General features: G+C 44.0%; 1 protein-coding gene across 3 annotated transcripts; it reads left to right on the top strand.

Annotated features, from left to right (window-relative positions):
* Positions 1-76: 76 nt before the first annotated feature.
* ZNF622 (zinc finger protein 622) lies at positions 77-6,613 on the top strand. Of its 3 annotated transcripts, none has more exons than XM_015854423.2 (7): positions 77-207; positions 2,203-2,819; positions 3,395-3,646; positions 4,369-4,531; positions 5,260-5,372; positions 5,482-5,625; positions 5,759-6,604. In XM_015854423.2, the coding sequence occupies exons 2-7, from the start codon at positions 2,213-2,215 to the stop codon at positions 5,884-5,886; spliced, it is 1,407 nt and encodes a 468-aa protein (XP_015709909.1). In that variant the 5' UTR covers positions 77-207; positions 2,203-2,212; the 3' UTR covers positions 5,887-6,604. The 3 variants fall into 3 exon arrangements, with proteins under 3 accessions (XP_015709909.1, XP_015709906.1, XP_015709908.1); XM_015854420.2 differs by having other exon boundaries at positions 86-211; positions 5,759-6,613; XM_015854422.2 differs by lacking the exon at positions 77-207 and adding an exon at positions 290-488.
* Positions 6,614-17,826: the final 11,213 nt, after the last annotated feature.

The raw sequence follows: 17,826 nt of genomic DNA, 5'->3' as shown, positions 1-17,826 counted from the left end.
GGCTGCCGCTGTGGCGTTATTTCGGCGGGGCCGGTAGCGGGCGCTTGGGTGCGGCCTCCACGCCGCTTGGGGGCGATAGAGGCGGCGGGGCGGGGCGGTGCCCTGCTGGACGGAAGCGGCCGGCCCGCAGCCCGGATTTCCTGCGGCTCCACGCCTTCACTTCGGCGGGTACACCGGTGTGGTGCGGCCCTCTCGTGTCTCCAAGCGGTAGGTACGTGCTGCGGTACCGGGGACGCGTTTGAGCTGTGCTGACGCCTCTGGTTAGAACGTTAGAACGGCAGCGGGGCTTTGTTGCCTCGTACCTGCCTGGCGAGAGCTGGGCCGGTCCCCTCCCAGGCCTTCTGAAGAGAGGCGGTCGCCCCCGGGCGGCGTGGCTCTGAGTCAACCCGTTTATAGCAGTAAAATACGTGTCTGTGTGTAGGTGGGGAAGGGAGGTGCCCCGCAGGGCGGTTGGGAGCCTTCAGCGGACAGAGAATATGTTTATAACTGTAAGTATCCGTTGAGTACAAGATATGCCATCTTGTGCTTCAAATGAAATAGTGCAGCATTTGTTTTCTGTTCGTGGGTCTGTTCAGCCTTGAGAATAGAAGGCTGAGAGGGGATTTGATCCAGGTCTATAAATATCTGAGGTGTGGGAGCCATAGTGGTGAGGCCAGACTCTTTTCAGCAGTGTGTGGAGACAGGACAAGGGGAAACAGCCAGGAACTGGAGCATAGGAAGTTCTGCACAACTGTGCACAAGAACTTCTTTACAGTGAGGGTGACGGAGCACTGGAACAGGCTGCCCAGGGAGGTGGTGGAGTCTCCTTCTCTGGAGATATTCAAGACCCGCCTGGACGCCTACCTGTGTGACGTGGTGTAGGGAGCCTGCTTTGGCAGGGGGGTTGGACTCGATGATCTCTAGAGGTCCCTTCCAACCCCTACAATTCTGTGATTCTGTTGCTGCAGGACGACAGGCGGAGAAAGCAGTGAAATAGGAGTCCACTACTCCAAAGCTGCTGTTTCAGACAGCAGCTCTCAATACTTGTGTCTGTCACTGAGAAGTTTCACTTTTGGCAGCCTCTGGCAGCTGCCAGACCCCTCTCCTCTTTGTATGTCATTTCTTTTGTTTCTCAGATTAAACCAGGTGGGGCAGCTTTGGCAGTCTCCAGTGTGAACACACTGTTTGGCTGTTTGCTTTTACTGTGTTCAAGAGATTCCATCATTTTTTCTCTCAAGTGTCATTAAGTGCTGAAAAGGGAGTGTGTGGGCTTAGGGAGAAGAACAGCAATTAGAGGTCTCTGCCCTCCTTGTCTCCATACTGATGGCTCTACAGGAGAAAGAGTGTTGTGAACTGTGCAGGCACCACTGCAGAATAGCTTGAAAGCAATTTGCTTTTAATTTTTTCTTCTGTCAGGGGAAGTTCTTTACTACGAGAGTGGTGAGGTGCTGGAACAGGCTGCCCAGAGAGGTTGTGGATGCCCCATCCCTGGAGGTGTTCAAGGCCAGGTTGGATGGGGCCCTGGGCAGCCTGGTCTAGTATTACATGTGGAGGTTGGTGGCCTGCATGTGGCAGGGGGGTTGGAAATTCATGATCCCTGAGGTCCCTTCCAACCTGGGCTGTTCTGTGATTCTGTGGAGGCTTTGGGAAGTGGAAAATGAATGTCAAAGTAAGTCTGCCCTTTTCCATTTACTATGAATTAATTGCAAGTCTCTTTAAAAACCTGTAGGTAGCAGATTGCAAGCTCAGTAGGAACTTTTCACTTAAAGTAAGAAGGGCTCTCAAAGTACTGCTTTGAGAACAGGGCAGAAAGCCCTGTTTTTTATCTGCCCGAGCCCTGGCAAGTGCAGTGTGTGCTGAGTCCAGAGCTGGGCTGCTCCAGTGCCACTGTGGTACTAGAAATGTCTGGTAAGTGTACCTGATCCTTGAGGAGGATCCTTGTAGATCCTCCCCATAGGTATGGTTATCACCGATGTTATCAGATCACATAGAATCACAGAATGACCCGGGTTGGAAGGGACCTCAAGGATCATGAAGTTCCAACCCCCCTGCCTGGCAGGGCCACCAAACATACACATTCACTAGATCAGGTTGCCCAGGGCCCCATCCAACCTGGCCTTGACAATATGTCTTATGCTGCCTTACTTGGGAGCCATCAGGATGATGTTGGGTTGTTTATGCTGCTGTTTATTGGTGTGCTTATTTTTATTTTTTCTATTTTAGCTTTCCAGTAATGGCAACCTACACGTGCATCACTTGCCGCGTGGCTTTCAAGGATGCTGACATCCAACGTGCCCATTACAAAACCGACTGGCACCGCTACAACTTGAAGCGCAAAGTTGCCGACATGCCTCCCGTCACTGCTGAGAACTTCGAGGAGAGAGTCTTAGCACAGAGGGCGGTGGCTGAGGAGCGGGACAAAGTCACTGCCACCTACTGCACGGTTTGCAGCAAGAGATTCTCTACCTTCAATGCCTATGAGAATCACTTGAAGTCCAAGAAGCACCTGGAGCTGGAGAAGAAAGCTGTTCAAGCCGTCAGCAAGAAGGTGCAAATATTAAATGAAAAGAACCTGGAAAAGGGGCTTGCTGTGGAGAGCGTAGACAAAGATGAAATGAACGCAGCTATACAGCAAGCCATCAGAGCTCAGCCATCCTCATCTCCAAAGAAGACATCCTTAGCTCCTAATCATGCAAGCAGCTCTCCAGTTCCTATGGAAAGCGCCAGTCAATTGCAGAGTAAAGAAAGAGCTGAGAAGCCTCCGAGGCTACAGTGGTTTGAACAACAAGCAAAGAAGCTGGCAAAACAGGAAGCAGAGGAGGAAGAGGATTCAGAAGAAGGTAAGGATGTAAGCATGCTGTCAACAGATAGCCTGGGGTAAGCTGTGTGTGGAAAAGCCACTTTTCATTTCCTTTAGTGGTATGGTGATTTTCATCACAGAAGACCTTCCCGGTAAGTTAGTAAATCCTGGATAACTCTTAGAACTGGTTTTGCTCTCCTTTGTTAAAGATGGATGTGTGAATGGAAGAGTGTTTTCCTTTGCTGTTAAATCACTGCTGGAAATGAACACTTTTATGTTTCTGACAGAGCTGTATTGTTTTTAATGAGGCATACGTGTGTTCTTGTTCTGTAGCAAATTAAATGTAAGGCTTTGAAACTGCAGTAAAGCATTAATTGTTGGGAAAATGGAGGGGAAAAAACTTTTATGAGCAGTCTTGAGTTCTGCTGTGTGTTTTACAAAAGGAAATGCTTTACTAGCAATAATATCATCTTGCATCTGGAAATAAGCGTGTGGCACTTCTTGGAAAGAGCAGAGAACGATATTTACAATTACAAGTAGTTTTTAACTTAATTGCTAACTACTGTGTCTGGGAGAATTAAGTGAATAAATATTTCTTAACCTTCCATTTAAAAGGCTGGGAAGACATGGATTCTGATGAAGACCTTGGCTCTGAAGAGGAGATGGAAGGTGTGGAAGAGGAGGAGAAGCAAGCAGAAGCTGAAAGCACTTGTGCTGTTGGGGCCATACCAGTTACGGACTGCTTGTTCTGTTCCCACCATTCCAGAACCCTCATGAAGAACGTGGCCCATATGACGAAAGTTCACAGTTTCTTCATTCCAGACATAGAGTACCTTGTGGATCTCAGAGGACTAATAAAGTACTTGGGTATGCCTGTAAATCTCTGATTTTAACTGGGGTAGTTAAAAGACTCCTTTCTTACTGCTTATTTTCACTTAGACGCAGCTTACAATGTGTTTGGACATTGCTTTTTTGGATTTTATTTATTATGGGTTTTTTTGCCCATCAAGAGACTGTCTAGTTTAGTATTTTGATTGTTATGGGGCTTGCTAGGGGGAGTGGAAGGAAACCCTACTGTGCAAGCATGTGGTCATGTACCTTGTATGTCTTACATGGTATTCTAATGTTGAGGAGGATTTTCAGCTAACAGAAAATTTAAGATGAAACTCAATTACTATAATGTGCATTTGAACTGTCTCGTACTGGGGGAGGTTCTGAATATCTACTAAGTTGTGGGTGACTTGTTCATTGACTGTACTGGTGAAAAAAGAGCTCAAAGCAAGGCAGAAAATGTCCTCCTTGAAGTGTACAGGTAGTGATGAGAATAAATTAGTTTGGGAGTATTGCACGGAAAGGTGTACTGGAAGTATGGAATGTTTTATTGAGGATACATAGTGATGTCACATGAGTTATTCCAATGTTGAGACTTTGTCCCTTGCCATGTCATCTAGGAACAATAGGAAATGAAGGACTCAAAGCTCTTCTCTGTCTCTCTGCCTTCAAGCTGGGAAACTTGCATCGCTGAGCTGTTACTTACTGAGTAGAGAGGCTCTGTTCAGACCAATTAAAGTGCCATTTTTTTCCTGCAGGAGAGAAAATCGGTGTTGGGAAAATCTGCATCTGGTGCAATGAAAAGGGAAAATCCTTCTACTCTACGGAAGCGGTACAGGCTCACATGAATGATAAAAGCCACTGTAAGCTGTTCACAGATGGAGATGCGGCCTTGGAATTCGCAGACTTCTATGATTTTAGGTAAGGACACTTTTCAGTTGAATTTCTCATCAGAATCTCTTATTTATTTTTAAAATTTAGTCTTATTTCTGATTTTGATACTTAGTTTGTATTGATGCTTTGCCACCTTTCTAGTACATTAGTTTAACAGTGTGATTGGTTCTCCTCTGTGTTGGCCACTAATACCTACATGAACTTTCAATTCTGTTTTGTATGTCAGCTGTTACTGAGTCTAGATCTCACAGATAAAGAAAGATCATGAAAGGATACATTTGATTTACCTTTGAGGTAGATTTGGGGCTTGGGGCATACGGAGGGCTTTTTTTCTTTTAAGCTGCTGGAGTTGAACAGGGTTGTTGTGGTGTAGAGACCTCTTGTTGAACTTCTTTTGGTTATCCTCAGCTGTGATCATTTTGGTCAGAAACAGCCTCTGCTGTGATGGAGTGCTCCCATTCATTAGTTATGCAGAACTATTAGTTATGCAGATGCTTTTCAGAATAAAGAGCTGTTAAGTGTGTAACAACCGAACCATACTGGATTGTAGAACTTTGTGGAGGAAGGGACAACACTGTTTTCAGCCTTTTTTCAGAAGATGATATTACTGGATAGAACTCTCAAACCATGCTTGATGAAATGTGACAGTACTTGGGGCTTGCTGTAGCTGTGGGTGGGCAGATCTTTTGTGTAATGGTTGTGGATAACCGTGGCTGCTTGCCACATATAAAACACATACTGCTGCTGCTCCCCAGGAGCAGTTATCCTGATCACAAGGAAGGGCACGACATGGAAATGCCTGCAGAGGTCCCAGCTGAGAGAGACTTGGAATATGATGATGACACCATGGAGCTGATCCTCCCTTCAGGTAGCACAGCATTTCTCAGCATTTGTCCTTTGCATAGTTTTCATAGTATGCTTAATGACTGTATTTCAGAAGCAGCGTTGTTACACTTAATCTTTCCTCCTTTGAATAGGTGCAAGAGTGGGTCATCGTTCTTTGATGAGATACTACAAGCAGCGGTTTGGTCTGTCAAGAGCAGTGGCTGTTACTAAAAATAAGAAAGCAGTGGGTCGGGTGTTGCAGCAGTACAGAGCTTTGGGCTGGACAAGCCAGACAGGTAAGTGACATGTTGAAGTCTTAGCAGAAAAATGAAAAGAAGCTTGCCTGACTTAACTGCAGAACTCTAATCTTTTAAAGTAGTAACCCTGCAAATGCATATCCGTCTTTCTCTTCTCCTTTCTCCCTTGAAGGGGCAGTGTTTGCTCAGAAGCGTGATATGCAGTACTTGCAGAGGATGAAGTCCAAGTGGATGCTCAAGATGGGAATGAATAACAATGCTACAAAGCAGATGCATTTCCGGCCGCAAGTTAGATTTTGAGTACCACGAGCCCGCAAAAGATATTGGGAAGGGGAAATACAGTGTTTCTGGCTTGTGGATTCTGTTATTAAAATGGACACGGTGCGTAACAGGTGTCAGAGCGCTGGCGTGTTTCCCTGCCTATGAGATGATGTCTTGCAGAGTGCCTCTCTTCCATTGAAACGATGGTTGACCTAACTTAAACATAAAGCATATTAAATGAAATATATGGCAAAGTAATCACCGCAGTGAATGGGGATGTACGCACAGTGTTGCTGCCCATCTTTGTGGAATACCTTTCTGCGGGGCAGCTGACACTGTCATTTGTCCGAATATCTTGAGTTTCCAGTTCTGCGGAACAACTGAGGCCAAAATCAGATCCTAGATCTAAGAGTCAAAGTGTGTTAAAGGTATGTATTTGTGGTGCCAGACGTCAGCTGGCTGGGGGTTTGGGCCTTCTGGCTGGCACTAGCAAGTGAACATTTGCGAGCAGATATTCTGGGAAGGTTAAGTGATAATTATTAGAGGAAATACACTTATGGAAAACTGAATTTCAAGATTTTGACTACTTGCTTAATGTTCCTGCTCAAGGCTCAATAACTTACGGTGCAATTGGTTTACATTGAATTTCGTGAATTTTTGTTACCTAAAAGCTGCTCAGAATTACCATAACATGCAGGTGAATGTCAATCTGAACTTCTGATTGTTTGTTGAAAACTTCCTAATTAAAACTCACTCAATAATATCAGCTTCCGTTTTTCCCGTTGAGTACTTCTGTTTCTTATGGTCTCGTTGAAGTAAAGTGACTTAAGATATGTATTGGGTGAAATGGGGCATTATTCCTGCCACAACTGTGCTTTCCCACTTGAGTAAACGATCTGTTACAAACTGGTGTAGAGAAAACTTGCTTGTTAGAGCTTATGCACTGATGCTAGCATTGATCCTGGTGCTGTAGATATTAAAGGTTCGGTGACCTTACCAAGTACTGGCTTCCTTGCGAAGAGTTGGACAATTACACACAAATTGTAGGCTAGCTCGTGAAGCCTTGAAGTTGTTAAGTGTATGCCACTGGCAAATTGCTATGTCCATTCATCATGTTAGCTGCAGCTGTTTACAGTCAAATTGCTTCCACATTTTAAGATTATACCAGGCTCCCTTGTGGTGGCTTTGATTGACGTGATTTCAGCATCAGAGCACTACTCATGTGTAGCTTGTAGGATATCTGAAACTTACATTAAATATAAGGCTTTTCCAGGATAGTTGTCCTACATAACCTAGTATAGTTACTGAAGCCTTAGAGGTAGGTGTAGAGGAGCACAGGAGTGAAGGCAGAAATAATGGGATAACTGATGAGATGATATATGACTTCGAGTCCACAAGGTTCAGGCTGAAGTTATGCAGAGGTTGCTGCCTTCCTTAACGTGAGAGGGCAACCAGAGGAATGTGCTGTTGCCGGGGCAGGCTCACCCACAGCACCATGATGCTTATGAAAGGATGGGGATCATCTGAGTGCCCTCAGCAGTCTGGTTTGGAAAGATATGCAACAGTGGTCGTTAGCCAAGTCATAGGAAAGATGTAATAGACAGTCTGTAATGTGTCTTCCTATGGCTCAGTCCTGTATTTCCTGTTGTAGTTTAGTCAGAATTCAAATGGAGTGATAACAGGGAAACATACTGATGTATTGAAAGAAGTGGGTAGCGTTTCTGTTTAATTCCAGGATGAAAGCAGGTTCCTTGGAAAACCAGCAGAGGGCATAGGGAAGCCTTTTCCAGCCTTGCATTTACTATGAAAAGTAAGTGTAGTATGAGTACATCTGTGCAGGACACTGATTGAGCAAGGGAACAAAGCTAACCACAGGTAATATCTTTATTTAGGTCCCTTTTCAAGCTGGTGCATCGGTACTGGGAAGGGCTGGGAAGAGCATAGGAATGGTATATAAGTTTGGGGAAGGTTGGAGAGTTCTGCTGCTTGCCCTGTAGTAACTTCATGCTGAAGTGATCTTGATGCTGCATCAAGCATTGCAGGATGAATCAGCAGAATGAAAGAACTGGTGAAGCTCCTACTGTAGTACATCTGCCATCTCATTTTTGGGAGCAGGTGTAAGATGCCTAAAAGCAGCCAGAGCAGTAATAGCAGGGAAAACGTGTGTTATCTTGAGGGGTGGAGCTAAGAGCTGATAGGATGTGAGTAGCAGAGATGCAGAAGAGTCAGATACATACAGCATCCTAGCAGCTTAATACACTGAATTTGCAAATCAACAAGTAAAGATCTGTTTCAAGTGAGCACTTGCTTTAAGAGCGTGGTATTGATCCGTAATTGGTTTCCACAAGGTAGAGGACCTGAAATGTATAAGAGTCGGACTGTTGCCCAAGTGATGTCTACTGCCTGAAGGGCATCAGGGTGAGAATTCTTGCTGGAGCTTTCAGGAGGGTTTGTGGGGTTTTGTTTGGTTTTGTTTTGTTTTTAATCTATTAGAACTGAGGCAAACTGTGTTGATGGGCATTGTCTGCTCAGGAGTTTGGTTACCTTGATGTGTGCTGTCTGTATAAAGCTGCAGGTGGAAGACTGCACTTCAAGTGAGGTTATGCTATTATGACCTATAATAGGCAAGAGGCTAAAGGTAAGCAGCCATAGCTGCAAAATAAGTCACTATTATTATTAAGAGGACTGTTTTAAAGCATACCTGGAAGACTTTAGTGGAAGCTTACAAAGCTGAGTGGCTCAGTCAGGAGTTCCTAGATGAAGAGAAGCTGCATTTGTACAATAAGAGACTAACCCAAGCACCTCACAGAGCTAAGAAGAACGCTGCAGGGTAGGCTGGCAGCCACTTGCAGAACACAGAGAGAGGACTGGTAAACTGTGCTGAGGCTACATAATTCTCTAGCAAGGAGCCACCAAGAACTGTCTAATGCAGCCCGCAGCCTGGGCGCTTGTATCAGTTGTGGTCTACGTCACATAGTGCTCTACTGAGGGCAGGTGCTTTTCAGGCAGCTGAATGGATTTGGGTGTTTAAGTGCTTGTATGAAAGTGCCAATTTTTGAATTAATAGGCCAGCTGTTCAAATTCTTTGTTATTAGGCAGTTAAACACAGAAATCAGCCATGTGTCTTAGTAGTTTTATTTCAGATGTCTTGGTCTTTTGGCCCTACCGTTCATCCACTGTTTTTTCTGTACTGTTGCACAGCTTCACTAAGCAATCCCAGCACAGCCATTACGAATAGCTGAGGTTCTATGGGTGAGATGAGTCAGAGCAATATGCGTATACATCATCATCCTCACATGTAGAGGAAAATAGTGTCAGAAACTGCAGTGGTTCCACCTAAAACACTTACAGTGTCCCAACAGTAAGATCATGTGCATGTAAGAGACCACCAAGCAGACCTGGCACTGAATAGTTTGAAGTCCCACCTGTTCTAACAGTGGTTAGGTACCCTGGGGCTGTGCACTTGTTGTTCTGCTGTCTGTATCATCTTGTTCTCTTTGGCATTTCACGATGGGAGTAGTGCCCAGAGCCGAGTGCGGTAGCCCAAAACGTCATCTTTGTTCCTTAACACCAGCCCTGTTAGGAGATCAAATTTAAAAGAAAACAAAATGAGCCCTTCGATAACTCTAGCAAACAGCAAAAGGAAATGGCACATTTTGCATCCTGCGGTTTGTATGAGCAGAGGCAGATCACAGCTCGCATTCCCTTGTGCCCACTGAAGCAAGACATTCCAGCACGCAGGCTCTGGAACTTCCAAGCCTGTATAATATGCCTATCTTTGACAGCTGCAGCTATTAACAGGAAATCATCGAAGCAGAGAAAATAAATAAATCCCCCGTTCCACAGCGTAATATTTTACTGGCTCATTGACTTTGCTGAAGTACTCTGGTTTGGACTGGCTTGACTGGTGCTGTCCAGCAGCAAGCAGAAGTCACTGTGCCAAGAGGTGAATGTCACATGAATGCTTCAAGTCATGGTGCTGGGAGCATCCAATACAGCAGTGCCCTACCTGCCCCCATGGTTAGTAGCTTTCATGAACAATTTTCACATAGCTCTTTAGAAACTTAATTCAAAAGGAAAACAAAACAAAAAAACATAAGATTAAAAGGACACGGTTGCCTTGATGTACTTGATCCTGCTTTGTATTTTTGTTTCAAAGCAGAATTACAAGAGTAGTTCCTGGGCTTTCCTCCCTCGTTAGCGCTCCATTCCTGCTTTTCTTCATTAGCTCCCTGACATGATGGTACCTCTTGGGGTTATCTGAGTGAAACAATGCAGCACAGCTTAAAGAGTTTGGAGGAGTAGAAGCTGTGTAATGAGAAAAAGGGATTTTGTGCAGTCTGAGACCCCTCGTGTACTGAATATGACAGGGTTTGCAGCCTGCAGTACAATCCCAGTGGATCTCTAGAGGTAATATTTACAGAGCAGATGCTTAATGTTCTGAAAGCACATTGAAGAATCAGGTGAAGTGTTCCTAAAAACGAACAAAATGCTTTAAAAATATATGAGCTGTAGCCACTTCCAGCTGTGGAATTGGTGACTGGTTCTCAAGTAGATGCTAACTTCTTTGATTTAGTTCTTTTTAACTTCTCTGCTTCCCTTATTTATTTGTCACTGCATACACAAGACTTTTGCTTTTTTTCCCCTCTGTACTGTGCTGCGAGTAGCTATTTTATGGAGCCGTTGAGCACCAGACTGGAACTCCATCATTAATACAACAGCATCAATTCATGAACAAGTATCCAACAGGCTTCACAGGACCATCTCCCTCCTTTGCTGAGGTGATGATATTGCAAAAAGCCTAATCATTCTTCTACATCTGTTTATCTTCGCCTCCGATGTGCCCTCTGGAATAGAGCTACAAATCAAGTTTACAGCAAGAAAAAGGTATGTGTATCCAGACGGAATGAGAAGGAAGGTTTGCAGAGGGACCAAGGTCTCTTCTAAGACACAAAGAGCCACACAACACTGAGGAGATTCTCTTCCCCAGGCTGGCTTTTTGGAAGCACTCTGCTTCCAGCTGGTCTTTGAGGTTTGTATGACAAGCAGGATTTTAGTTGCTCAACCTGGTTATCGTGAGGCATTCTGTCACCTGTTGTGCTCCTCCTGATGTCTGTTGTCTTTGTATCTCCTGTATTTGGAGACTGAAATACAGACAAATACTGCTCATTTGGTCATGGCATCTGTCACTCAGGTGGATGAGCTTCAGCGACCTCTAAGCTTACTTATCTATTTAGTCATAGTAGATGCATATCATTGCAAAGACCCAATATATTGTGAATGGTTTCAAGAGGGACAAACCATTTCTTGTTTTGTTTTTTTTTTTTAATGTAGTTCAGTACAGTGATTGATTTCTCACTTCCAAAAACTTATTAAAGTTTTGTCCAGAGGCGTAAATATGTAGATAACAACAGGCTAACTTGCAATAAATTCTTAGTCCATCAAACAGTCCATCTGTCAAATCCGTAACTTACCATTTTGGAGAGAAGGGTGTTATTGGGGGACTGTGTCAAAGGCATTACTGAAGTCCAGATCAGTAACTCTTTCCTTGTCCAGTAATGCAGTTATGCCATCATAAAAAGTGACAAGGTTGGTCAGGCAGGACCTGCCCTTGGTGAAGCCATGCTGGTTATCCCATATCACCTCCCTCTTTTCCATATGCCTTAGCATAGCTTCCAGGAGGATCTGCTCTGTTATCTTCTCCAGTTAGATGAAGCTAACAGGTTGGTAGTTCCTGAGGTCATCCTTTCTACCTTCCTTAAAAATGGATGTGACGTTGCCTTTTTTCCAGTCACTGGGGACTTCACCTGACTGCCATGACTTTCAAGTGTCATCAAGAGAGACTTGGCGACTACCTCAGCCAGTTCCCTCAGGACTTTAAATCCTGACAGCAGTCTGGCAAATGGTGCAGACAGGGCTCATGGGGACTTACGTCCTCCCTGCACTCTTTTGTCTCACTGGGCTGTTTGCCCAGGAATTGCTTCCAATTTGCCCTCACATGGGTGACAAACCAGACAGATGGCATGTGGAGGCAAGTGGCTGAAGAACCTCATGTTCAAAGGAACAGCCTCGTTACTCCTTCTTGAGCTGGTGCTTTACACAAGCTGAACACTTCTAATGTTAGCTGCTGCACCATCTGGGAGCAAACCGTGGCAGCTCCCAGCATGGAACACAGGCAGAGGGACACGCACTGGAGGTTGTGCCCTCCCTTGGCAACCCTGCCATGAGCATCCAGTTCCCACAGATTGCACCTGCACTTGACACTTCTTCCTCCCTCAGCTCCCCTCCCAGTGTCACACTGCCTGCTCCTACACTGCTTTCTGTCTGCCCCATGGCAATGCTGAGGCTTCCATGAAGTGCCAGGCTCCTCATTTTGTTTACCTGAGAGCAAACACAGGTGAGCCTTTTCGTGGCAAGCAGAGATGCGCTCAAGGTCAGAAAAAGAACCACTAGGATGCAATGGTTCAAATCCAGTAGCCATAAAACCTCTGTAATCCTAATGGAAATTACAGCTTGTCCATCCAGCACACCTTCCTCGGCCTCCAGCAGAATTGCAACAGCTTTTAGATTTGTTACCCAGACATAGATGCCAGTTTTTCCTTTTTATCTTCTCTCGGTACTGTCATCTTGTGTGATTAAATAGGGATCAGTGGTGCCACTGCATGAGATAAAGATAGCTTAGTCACAGAGCACATGCTGATTCACCTTGGCTGATTTTTATTTCACTTCCAAATACAGGAATCCCGCTCATCAGCATACAAAGCTTTACTAACAATATTCATGAGGCAAGGGTTTTATCTCACCTGGAGCCTCATTCTGCAACTGATAATGAACTTAAAAGTGTTCATATTGAGAAGATAGCCCTGTAAATCAGAACCTCCTTTTGCATATTAGCATGGTTTTGCAAGCTAAAAAGCAGTCAGTGAATGAATGGAGGAAGCGCAAAGTACAGAACATGAAGAGTGACGCTGATCCAGCTAATAGACACAAGTTATTTGTGAATGGGAACCATGCTAAGGACTCTGTCACAGTGATCGTGATGATGTGGACTTGATGTCCAGATGTTCCTCTTCACTGGTGCCACTTGGTAAGGACTGTATTTGTGATTCCCAACAGCATCACCTGTGATCTGGGCAGGTAAGCAGGCTCCACACTTAGCAGTAGAGCTTTGTCCACTGCCCTAACCTTTCCTCTGCATGGTTTGTAGAGGTGTAAGACAGTGCAGAGGCAGAAGACCACGAAGTACTGGAAAAATCAGCCAAGGGCCTGATCATCCTTCGGATCTACAGCAAATACCTCCAGCCTCACCGGAAAGTCTCTTCCTCTGAGATCTGGGTTAAATAAAGTAAAAAAAGCCCATGCCCTTTTGCAGTATTTTAGCAGCATTAATGGTGGCCATTCTTCTTGATGATTATCCTTCTAAACTTCATGTATGTTAAACTACAGAACTGTAGCACTGGAGCATGTTCAGTCCTTTCAGAAGAGACTACAGAATATCCCTGAGAAAATGATAGATAATGCAGAACTACAATAGACGTAATCAACGGGACTAAAATGAATATGTTGATCACAAGAATCCACTTCACATGCTTAATTATATGTTGTGTATTTATGTGGAAAGTCTGTTCTTTGCAAGCCCTCAAGCTTAATATGAGGATGCGGGAGTGCCAAGGTAAGGGAGAGGAATATTAATTTTCTTGCTACAGTCTACTTTAAAGTTCATTGGTGCTGCAGCTTGAGTGATGAGTCCAAACCTCAGGTTTAGATTGTTTTCCTTCTAAATGGAAAGAGCTCCATGCTCTTGTTTTAATGGCCTAATCCATCCTGCTGAATTCTCTGTTCACTAAGATACATACCTGTAGAACTGGAATAGGTTCAGTCTTTTCAGAAGAGAGACTACAGGAGGCTTCTTTCATCTTCCTCATGTTACTGTAGAGGCTTATAAGGGTTGACATTGCAAGGACCAATGATGCATCTGTTACCACTCCATCATTTTCTGGTGGCTGGTTCTGGAGGTGCTGGTGGCAATTACCATTCAGTGTCACATTCTCCACTCTCCTAATCCTCTACTGGAAAAAAAAATAAATAGGAAAAAGGTGAAATATGGCAGAAAAGTAGCATGGACTCTTAAGAATATTTTCATGCATAGTCAGGCTGAATTCTTTCCTTTTATATGGCACTGAAAAAAAAGCCACGAAGAACCAAGGATGCCTCAGCATCACAGAGGCAGGTTTTAGTATAAACCACATCTTAGCTCTCCAACCCAGCCTCGCTCAGTGAAGTTGGCTGTGAGGGCTAACATCTCACAAACAAGCACAGCGCACCTGGCATCATTCCCTCCTGCTGAGCTTTTTCTTCAGCCACCAGTACAGGCAGTAGGAGATTGTGCCGATACTGATTCAAACACTTGGCAGTCATTGGGCCTGGCCATTTTCAATGACTCATTCTCCTCATATTTCCTCAGCAGTCATGTTCCATTTCTGCTACTTCCCTTTAGCTTATTTTCTTTATTAGGGATTATTTTCCCCCTGGACATGTAATACAAGTTTATCTACCTTTATGCTCTCATCTGTCCCACTCCCACCACATACACATGCAGTTTTACGAGATCCATGCCATCATGCTGGCATTTTGCAACTGGAAGTTCTCATTACCTCCATGTTTTGGATTTTTCTATGATCCTTTTCCAGGGAATTGATTAAGAAAATGAAAAAAAATAAAAGAACACCAAACCAAAGCCAGATTCCAGCTTCTGTCTGTAGGTGAACAATTCAGCAGCCTATGCTAAGAAGTGACCATTAAGCTGATCCTTTGCTTTCTGTCTACTGAAGGAGCATTCCCTTAAAGCCAACTCAACATCTTTAAGCAACTTCAACAGGTGAAAGGCTCCTTGAAAATTCAATTGTATTATGTCCAATAGATCTTCTTTATCCATATGCTTACTACTGACAGAGCTCCAGCAGGCTGGTGCAGAGGTTTCCTGTGATAGAAGCCATGCTGGCAGTTTTCCTTACTGACTGCATTCATCCAGTGCTCGGAGGTGCTGTTTCCTAGGACAGACTACCTCATGCCAGGACTGGAAGAATGGCTCACCAGTCTGAGATTCCCAGAACATCCTCAGGGTTGTGTTTATAGCTGGGACTTACCCTGGCAGAATGTCTTTTTTTACACACCGATGAGCTGAGCTTCTCACAACACCTAGCAACTTCTGCTTTTTAGTATTTACACAACTTTATTGCTGCCAGCATAACTGCCCATCCCAAGATGTTATTTGAGGGTTTTTTCAGCCTTTTAAATTCTGTTTACATTTCACTGACTTGCTTTGTGACCATTCTTGCTCTTTTCTTTTGAGTAACTTTCAATTTTGAAGTACTGACTTTTTAGCCCCTCCAATAGTAACCTACCTGACATTTCTATTCAGACCATTCTACTTTCTCTTTTCTTGTTTTGTCTATTTCTATTCAGAGTTTTATTGTTCTCCTTTTAACTTGTGTGTACAGTGGGAATAATACAAGTATGGTATTGTACAGTTGAAATAATACAAGTATAACATACAGTTGGAATAGTACAAATATATTCAGAAATAAATAGGCAGAGGGTAACTAAGGAGAAGGGCTCACCAACTCTGAGGCCTTCAAGGTAGATGCTCACCAGTGTTGAGGCTCACCACAAGAACTACACAAAAAAACAATCTCCAGAAAGAGACGCTCCCTTAGTGGTGGTCAGCCCTTAAATGGGATCTAGGAGAGGTGGAGTCAAGCTCCACCCCTTCCAGAAACACAGCTGAATTACCTTCACCTATGCTCCCACAGCTGACTCATCACTTTCCTCAGATGATTAATCAGAGGTTCAGGCTGTGATCAGCTGTTTCCCTTACACTTGTGAAATACTATTTCACTTCACTGAATGCACAGCTCCAGACCATGGGATCACAGAACAGCCCGAGCTGGAAGAGACTCACAAGGATCACAGAGTCCAACTCTATTGCTAAGCTGAATCACCTGCCAAACGCTGGTCTACAATCAAATTGTTGCACTGGCACGCCAGGGAAAGGTCACACCCATCTGCCCCCCGCTCCTCCCCAGAGTACCCAAAGAAATAGATGCGCAAATCCACAGCAGTCCTAAATTTTCAGGTGATCTGATCTGAAATAGCATCTCCTAACTTTATCATCATCTTGATTGTGGTGTTAGTAGCATTTCAGTCTTCTTACCCACAAGCATTCTAGAGTTAATTTCTTTCTTATCATACAGTTATTCTATTGCTCTTCATGGATAGTGTCACTCCTCAATCTGTGCATCCCACTTTATCTTTCCAGTGCATGGCACACCTGCTATGGGTCATCTTCCTCCCATGACATATGATAAGTTTTGTTTTGGTCATGATTGCTATTTGATGCTAAGCGTTCTATCTCCCTTATGCTGTTTTTTACTTGTAAGTACTGCCCTTGCTCTGTTACTTAGTACTGGCACTGTAGGCAGTGTGTTTTCCTCTGGTCATTGTAATTGTGCTATTTATTTCATTTCTGGCCTTTTCAGAGGCACAGTGCATTAGCCACATTCCTTCTGATGCTGTGTCAGCTGCAAAGAGAATTTTCCATGCTTATCAATTCCATCAGCTGTGATTTCTCATACTAGTAGATTAAACTTGTTGCTTTAAAGGTACATTCCACCCATCCGTTGCAGTTTTCTCCCGTCTTCTGGTTCTAATAGGCCTAAATCCTCCTGTTTTTCCCTCATACTTATCCATGCACTGATACTTGGGACCTTTACCTTTCCTGAGGGTCTCACCCAGGAAAGTAGTGGTATTTAGAAGAAGTCTGCATGGAGGTCTTGAACTTTAATCTCCTTCTTAGCAGCCACACCTTGTTCTACAGCAAATCTTCCTACTCTTCCCTACTCAACATAACTATATACCTACTGGCTCATTCTAGCACCCTAAATTGGCTGTTCTGGGTGTCAAACTTCACCACCTTGATGCCTAGCAAGCAAGTTGCCATACTGTCCTCTCAATATGGTTGTCCATGGCTGGTAATAAACTTACTGCCACCACCTTCTTCCTATCCTTGAGGGTCCCTTTTCCCATCAGCTTGTATTTGTTACCAAAGACATTTGATCTTGCTAGGACACCTGTCTTCCTGGAGGAAGGGCTGATAGGCCTGACCAGACCTAGATACAGAGAGAACCAGTGAAAAAGCATCTATTTCCTTGCTATGACTAAAAAGCAACCCTGTATAAGCTGCCTGTGGTCAGTGGAGTTGACTGTCTTCAAATAATAGCGTTTCTGTTCACATGGATACACAACTCTCTCCTGTGTTCAGTATTCCTCACTTGTACCATTAACATTGCCCACGGACTACCTCAGAGGTGGATACATTTCACTGATAGAGTATGTGCAAAGTGCCATTTGAATGATCTTTTATTAAATGCTCTTCCTGTGAACGTTGTTCTTGATAAGATGTCATTGCCGGGCAGTCTTTTCAGGATATTTCTTTTCAAATGCAGCTATAGATTTTATGGAAGCTATCTTGGCAAATAAAAAAGGAAATAACAGTAAATTAGCTTCATAGTCAGATAATGCAATGAAAAGATGTGCTTGAACTTTTTAAGTATCTTCATGTTACAGATTTCTTTTTTTTTTTTCTTTTCCCCCTTTTTTTTCCCTTTTTTTTTTTTTTTTTCTTGAAAGGATCCTGATTTCTCAGAACCTAATAGCAAAGAAGTGTTTGATCCTCTCTGCGCATTAATCACCGTGGTATTATAGTGTCTCACAAGGAAATAAGGCAGGAGGTTGGCAGTCTTTTCCTTGAGACTTCCAACAGAAATGGCCCTTGCAGGACTGTGATAGCTTGCCCATGCCTACCTATTATCATTTGGCAGGTGTACATCAATGAAATGAACCCAAGGATTTCTGAGCTGCCTGGATGCCATTTTAACAGATGGCTGGGAGTATGAGAACAGCCCAGAAACCATTTCTGCA

This window comes from Coturnix japonica, chromosome 2 (assembly GCF_001577835.2).
Source record: "Coturnix japonica isolate 7356 chromosome 2, Coturnix japonica 2.1, whole genome shotgun sequence".
NCBI lineage: Eukaryota > Metazoa > Chordata > Aves > Galliformes > Phasianidae > Coturnix > Coturnix japonica.
Note: the sequence above shows the minus strand (reverse complement) of the source record. Positions and strands in the feature narration are given on the sequence as shown.

Coding starts and splice junctions, on each gene's coding strand:
- ZNF622 (XM_015854420.2), top strand. CDS start 2,213: ATGGCAACCTACACGTGCATCACTTGCCGCGTGGCTTTCAAGGATGCT. Junction 4,532..5,259: donor GCAGACTTCTATGATTTTAG/GTAAGGACACTT, acceptor GCTGCTCCCCAG/GAGCAGTTATCCTGATCACA. Junction 5,373..5,481: donor GGAGCTGATCCTCCCTTCAG/GTAGCACAGCAT, acceptor TCCTTTGAATAG/GTGCAAGAGTGGGTCATCGT.